The sequence below is a fragment of the Carlito syrichta genome, unplaced genomic scaffold (assembly GCF_000164805.1).
Source record: "Carlito syrichta isolate Samal-C Ts95f unplaced genomic scaffold, Tarsius_syrichta-2.0.1 Scaffold301816, whole genome shotgun sequence".
NCBI lineage: Eukaryota > Metazoa > Chordata > Mammalia > Primates > Tarsiidae > Carlito > Carlito syrichta.
The window spans coordinates 220,556-228,055 of NW_007245912.1; the positions used below are offsets into that span (position 1 = coordinate 220,556).

Consider the following 7,500-nt stretch of genomic DNA (forward strand, 5'->3'; position numbering starts at 1 on the left):
AGAAACTACCTACAAAAAAAAAGCCCTGGACCAGATGGCTTTCCAGCAGAATTCTACAAGACATTTAAGGAGGAGTTGATTCCAATCCTACTGAAGGTATTTCAGGCATTTGAGAAAGATGGAATCCTCCCCAAATCATTTTATGAAGCTAACATCACATTGATACCCAAGCCAGGTAAAGATCCAACAATGAAAGAGAACTACAGGCCAATATCTTTGATGAGCATAGATGCTAAAATTCTCAACAAGATCCTAACAAACCGGATTCAACATCACATCTCAAAAATCATCCATCATGACCAAGTAGGCTTCATCCCTGGGATGCAAGGCTGGTTCAACATTCACAAAACCATAAATGTAATTAAATACATAAACAGATGTCAAAACAAAAACCACATGATTATATCATTAGATGCAGAAAAAGCTTTTGATAAAATCCAGCACCCTTCTTGGTAAAAATCCTTGAACATCTAGGCATACGGGGAACATACCACAGAGTAGTCAAAGCCATCTACAAGAAAATCACAGTCAGCATACTCCTAAATGGACAAAAACTGGAACCATTTCCCTTGAAAACTGGAACAAGACAAGGATGCCCACTCTCATCCCTCCTGTTCAATATAGTATTGGAAGTCCTGGCTAGAGAAATCAGAGAACAGAAGGCAATCAGGGGTATCCAAATAGGAAAAGAGGAAGTCAAATTATCGCTCTTTGCAGATGACACAGTCATGTACCTTGAAAACCCAAGAGAATCTATCAAAAACTTCCTTACACTGATAAAGGCCTTCGGCAAAGTCTCAGGATATAAAATAAATGTGCAAAAGACAATCGCATTTCTTTACACCAATTATAAACAAACAGAAACCCAAATTAAAAAAAAATTCCGCCAGGCTTGGTGGCTCAGCCTATAATCCCGTGCCTTTGGGAGGTTGAGGTGAGTGGATTGCCTGAGCCCGTGGTTCAAGACCCGCCTGGGCAGCGAGACCTCATCTCTACAATAAATCAAAAAATCAGCCGGGTATGGTAGCGCATGCCTGTAATTCCGGCTACTTGGAAAGGTTGAGGCGGATGGATCGCCGGAGCCCAGCAGGTCGAGGGCTGCAGTGGCCGGGAGCGGCCACTGCACTCCAGTCTGGGCGATAGAGTGAGACTCCAACGCAAAAAAAAAAAAAGACAAAAGGGAGTTCTAGAAAACACAGCACTGATACGCTGTTTTTTACAGCATTCACAATTCACTTGAACCATCATGAAAAATAAAACCAGACAATATATGCCAGCTATTATATACAGTAGACTCCTCCTTATCTGTAGTTTTGCATTCCGTAGCTTCAGTTACCTGTGGTCAACTACAGTCAGAAAATAGGTCAGTACACTACAAGATATTTTGAGAGAAAAACCACATTCACATAACTTTTATTACAATATAGTTATAACCTATTTTAATATTTGCTATTATTGTTAACTTCTTACTGTGCCTAATTTATAAATTAAACTTTATCACAATTGTATGCATAGGAAAAAGACACAGTAAGTAATATATAGGTTTTGCCACTATCCAGTTTCAGGCACCCACTGAAGGTTTGGAACATAACCCCTCAGGTAAGGGGGGATTACTGTAATCCTCTTAATCTGACACCTGTAAAATGATATTGGGTATAGAGCATATTTGCATCCTTACTGGGAGAGAATAGTGAAAACTATGTCTAGGCAACATACATTCAGGGGACATAGTTCCTTAGTAAAGTGGGAAGAGGATCTCAAATTTCATTTTGCACAGGGTGGAGCTTAGGTGAAATACAATCTTCTAGGCATAACATATAGTCAGTCCACTATAATTCAGCCTAAGAAGAAATGGAGGATTGGGCTTGGGTGTTGGCAGAAGACTTAAAGGAGAAATACAGTCAACTAGTTTTTGGAAGACAAGATGAGAAATTGAAAGTCATTAGGTTTTTTTGGGGGGGGGTGATAACATTTAAATACAGGTGAGCAGAAAAGATGACCTTGGCATAGCTTGCTATAGACAGAATAGATGGAGGTGGTACTGAAAAGGCTAAAGTTTAGCAAGAAGTCAGAATATCTTGAAGTCAGAATATCTTGTGGGAGCAGAGACGGTGAGAGTAGTGACTGGAAAGGAGCACAAAAAAGGGTTTTGTGTTACTGGAGGTGTTCTGCATTTTTATTTGGGAGATAGTTATACGGGTATTTGATTTGACTGACTGGACTTAATCATTCAATGAGCTATACACATTTTTATTGTGTATCTGTGCATATGTGTGATATTTCACAAGACTAAGTTGTTTTAAAAAATGTCTAAAGTGATCTTGTTCATGGCTTTCCCTCACTCAATAAGTAGTTACTGTAGGCAAATTATGTGTCATATGCACTGAAAATAACTGACTCAGTGGACACAGTAGGAATAAATCCTCAAATTCAAGATCATTGCTACAGTATATAATCTCCCCTAGACAAATGAGATACAGATGTGAAGCAGTCAGCTAAACTCCCTTAGCAGGTTGAATGACTGATACCACACACAAAGCTGACAGGTTAGAAATCTGAATTTGTGCCTTAATAAAATTAACTTAAATGTTATAGCCTTGTGACCAACTAGCTAACACTATTAGCAGATTTTTTTTTTTTTTTTTTGAGACAGAGTCTCACTGTTGCCCAGGTTGGAGTGCAGTGGTAAGATGCTAGCTCACCACGCTTCCTGGGCTCAAGTGATCCTTTCACTTTAGCCTTCTGAGTAGCTGGGACTACAGGTACATGTCACCATGCCTGGCTAATTTTATTTTTTTAATAGACAAGGACTCACTGTGTTGCCCAGGTTGGTCTCCAACTCCTGGGCTCAAGTAATCCTTCTGTCCCGGCATCCCAAAATGTGAAGATTACAAGTGTGAGTCACTGTGCCTGGCATGGCCAATACTATTAATACTATATTATGCATGTTAAGAATTTTTTGCATTATAGGCCAGGCACGGTGGTCAAGTCTGTAATCACAGCACTTTGGGAGGCCAAGGTGAGAGGATTGTCTGAGCCCATGTGTTCGAGAACAGCCTGGGCAACTGGGTGAGACCTCATTTCTATAATAAATCAAAAAATTAGCTGGGCATAGTAGCGAGTGCCTGTAGTTCTGGCTACTTGGAAGGCTGAGGTGGAAGGATTACCTGAGCCCAGCAGTTCGAAGGCAGGGGTGGCCGTGAGCATGCCACTGCACTCCAGCCTGGGCGATGGAGTGAGACTCTAACTAAAAAAAAAAAACCAAAAAACGAACTTATTGAATTATAAAGAAATGAGGCCAGGTGTGGAATTATACCTATAATCCCAGCACTTTGGGAAGTCAAGGTGGGAGAATTGCTTGAGGGCAGGAGTTTGAAATCAACCTGGCAACAAAATGAGACCTTGTTTCCATTAAAAAATTAGCCAGGCATGGTGATGTGCAGTCCTAACTACTCAGGTAGCTGAAGTGGCAGAACTGCTTGAGTCCAGGAGTTCGAGGCTCCATGAGCTACGATCATACCACTGTACTGCAACCTGGGCAGAGTAACATCCTGTCTCTCTCTTTTTTTTTTTGAGTTGGAGTCTCACTGTCACCCAGACTGGAGTGCAGTGGCATGGCTCAAAGCCACCACAGCCTTAACCTGCTGAGCTCCGGCAATCCTTCCACCTCAGTCTTCTAAGCAGTCGGAATTACAGGCACACGCTACCATGTCCAGCTAATTTTTGATTTATTGTAGAGATGAGGTCTCACCAAGTTGCCCGGGTGGGTCTCGAACCCGTGGGCTCAGGCAATCCACTCGCCTCCACCTCCCAAAGTGCTGGGATTACAGGCTGAGTCACCAAGCCCAGCCACATCCTGTCTCTTAAAAGATAAATAAAATTAAAAAGGAATGAATACCAAAAACTCACTTTTCAGTCAAAGTACCAAGGACTTGCAATTTTTTTTAATGGAAAGAAAACCAAAATTACAAAAATGACCCACAGGATAATCTGAACAACTTCCAAATTAAATAATATTTTCTGCCTCTTAATTCTGAGACTAATATTAAGATTTAAGCTGATGATATTAACAAAATTCTTACCAGATTCTTCTGTTTCAAAAGAACCTTTAACTGCTAGATTAGTTTCATCTGCTAAGACTATGTTGGGATTGGTTTCCATAGGCTGACTGGAAATACCTTGTGATAAATTTTTATTATTCTTTGTTTTACCTGTTAAAATGGAAAAGAGAAATAATTAAATGACCAAAGTAAAAAAATAATCAATTAATACAGCTTGTGAGTGGTCAAGTAAATGTTAAACTTTGGTTTTATTTATGGATTTGTGAATGGTTTAAAAAATGTTGTTTGTATATTGTTTACAAGTACAAAGATTATCCCACCAGACTGGTTGTTCTTATTAAACTTTAGCCTACATCAGAATCTCCTGTGAAGTCTAATAATTTGCATTTTCAGCAAGTTCTCAGAAAATGTTGATACTGCTGGTTTGAGGGACTACACTTAGAGAACTACTGCACTAAATAATAAGATTGAGGATGACGGCCAGCTTTTTGTATTCCTGTGTACCACTGTGTTTAGTACATCCATGTAGTAGTAGAGCTCAACATATTCCCTGTTGACTGGCAAACATCACACACACACACACACACACACACACACACACACACACACACACACACACAGCTTTCCATTTTCATAGCCAAACTTCTTAAAGTAAAAACAAAACAAAAATTCCTTTTACATATCCATATAATGTTTAGTATAATGAAAATAGGGACTTTTTCAGTTCCTGCTCTGGGGAATGTTGCTTTGCTCTGGAGAATTTTTTTTCTTCTAACTGCCTTGAAATGAATGGTCTGCTTACCATAGTCAAAGAGATCAAAGAGTGCCTGAAACGCTGGGTCTGATTCCGTTTGTTCCAATATATCCTGTATAGCTTCTTCAGACATGTGGATTTCACTCTGCACAACAAAAGGGTATGGTGAAGGCATAATCTTAACTGAATTGATATGGTTTAATACCAGCAAAATAATGAGAAGACAATTGATATTTTGACTTTTTAAGTAGAAACAATCTCCTTCAAGAAAATTTCATTATAACATGCTCACTTAAAACAAATTAAAACAAGACTAGATAATAGAAGGTAAATGTTCCTTAATTCTTCTTCCTAGAGTTAATTATTCTGAATATAGTAAAAAACATTAAAAAAAATAAATATATATATATATAGGGCCAGGCTCGGTGGCTCAGCCTGTAATCCCAGCACCTTGGGAGGCCAAGGTGCGTGGACTGCCTGAGACCCCGGGTTAGAGACTAGCCCAGGTAACTTGGTGAGACCATGTCTCTACAATAAATCAAAAAATTAGCTGGGAGTGGTAGTGCATGCCTGTAGTTCTGGTTACTTGGAAGGCTAAGGTGGAAGGATCACGGGAGCCCAGCCAGTCAACACTGGGGTGACTATGAGTGTGCCACTGCACTCCAGCCTGGGCAATGAAGTGAGACCCCAACTGCAAAAAAAAAATAAAAATAAAAAAATAGGAGCTATCTGTATGTATATAACTAGAAATAAAATCATACTGTAACATTCAATACTGTTCCTTCTTCACATTAGTTTACTGTAGACTACTTTATATGAGGTGGAACTCCCAAAACTCCAGTAATTCTAAAAAATTGTGTATTTATTTTTCCATGTTTAAACTTCGTCACCTTCAAAGTACTCTTCATTTGATGCAATACACCCATTGAAATGCTTTTTCCACTGTTCAAAACAGTTTCTGAACTCATCAACTTGGATGCCTTTTAGTGCTTTTACCATTTTTTGTTTCATCGCCGCCACATTGTAAAACGTTTCCCTTTGGGAACTTTCATCAGGAGAAACAAAAAAGCCTTGTCATGGTGGAAGAACCAATCACCTGTTTACCATAACTTGGGATGCTTCTTTCACAATCGTGACACAACCTTCTCAAAACTGTCAGATAAAAACTATGGTTGACCATTTGATTCAGAGAACAAATTCTGAGTGTACTATAAAGGGTCTGCCCTTCAAAAGATAATTTCCGGATTTTTTGGGGTCCCCTCTCGTATGTCCTTCAGTGTAAATCTACTTTATTCCTTTTATATGTCTGCTTTAGCTTCTTCACATTAAATGCTTTCTTCAAATGTTAGACAATCCCTTGTTCATCTGCTCAGATTAAAAAGTAACATGCTCTCTTGCTCTTTTAGTTCATGTAAGAGATAGTTATTTAAGAGCCTGGCACTTCCTCCTCTCTCTCTCACCACTGACTCCACTGGTCCCCTTTCTCTTTCTGCTATCACTAAAAACTCCGAGGTCCTCACCAGAAGTAGATGCTGGCAGCATTCTTCTCATACAGAATGCAGGAACTATGAGCCAAAGAAACCTTTTCTTTTTTTTTTTTGAGTTGGAGTCTCACTCTGTCGCCCAGGCTGGAGTGCAGTGGCACGCTCCTGGCCACTGCAGCCTCCATCTGTTGGGCTCAGGTGATCCTTCTGCCTCAGCCTTCCAAGTAGCTGGAACTGCAGGCGCACGCTACCACACCCAGCTAATTTTTTGATTTATTATAGAGACGAGGTCTCACCATGTTGCCCAGGCTGGTCTCGAACCTGTGGGCTCAGGCAATCCTCTCACCCTGGCCTCCCAAAGTGCTGGGATTATAGGCTTGAGCCACCGCTCTGGGCTGAAACCTTTTCTTTATTAAAAAAAAAAAAAAAAAAAAGGCATGCCAAAAGCTACCTGAAAGCTCTCTGCCAGAGAAGGGGGTTGGGGGAGCGTGAAGTGTTTGCCAACTACAAGCTAAAGTACAGTATAATCTTCTAGAATCATTTGTATTTTAGTTATTTTCTTTTGAGGGAGTCAGGCTTCTTGCTGGGAGAGTTTATGACTGGCAACAGTGATTCTAGGGGAGCATATATAGACTAGGAAGTGGATATAAAGTTTACTTCCTAAATGCTGCACCTTATCATCATCCTGTTTGTAGTCTTACCTGTACACTTAAAAAAATTTTTTTTTTGAGTTGGGATCTCATTCTGTCACCCATACTGGAGTGCAGTGGCACAACATGGCTCAGTGCAGCCTCAACCTCCTGGGCTCAGGTGGATCCTTTCACCTCAACCTCCCAAGTAGCTGGAACCATAGGAATGCACCATCCATGCCCAGCTAATTTTTTGTAGTGACGAGGTCTTACTATATTCGTAGGCTAGTCTCAAGCTCCTTGGATCAAGCAATCCTCCCACTGGGGTCTCCCAAAGTGCTGGGATTATAGGCATTAGCTACTGTGCCAACCGTTTTCTTTCTTTTTGAGACAGCATCTCACTCTGTGGCCCGGGCAGGAGTGCAATGGAAAAATCGTTTACCCTAACCTTATACTCGTGAACCCAAGCAATCCTTGCACCTTAGTCTCCCCAGTTGCTGGGACAAGTACGAACCACCATCCCTGGCTAATTTTAAACATTTTTCAGAGAGCCAGGGTTTTACTTGTTGTCC

General features: G+C 40.5%; 1 protein-coding gene across 1 annotated transcript in view; it reads right to left on the minus strand.

Moving 5' to 3' along the window:
- The window catches only part of LOC103257607 (protein NPAT), a 55,056-nt gene that overhangs the window by 15,252 nt on the left and 32,304 nt on the right, over positions 1-7,500 (minus strand). The window contains exons 11-12 of the mRNA XM_008055296.2: positions 4,864-4,960; positions 4,083-4,211 (exon numbers count right to left, since the gene is read on the minus strand). Coding sequence (XP_008053487.1) covers positions 4,083-4,211; positions 4,864-4,960 — 226 coding nt within the window. The remainder of the gene's footprint in view (positions 1-4,082; positions 4,212-4,863; positions 4,961-7,500) is intronic.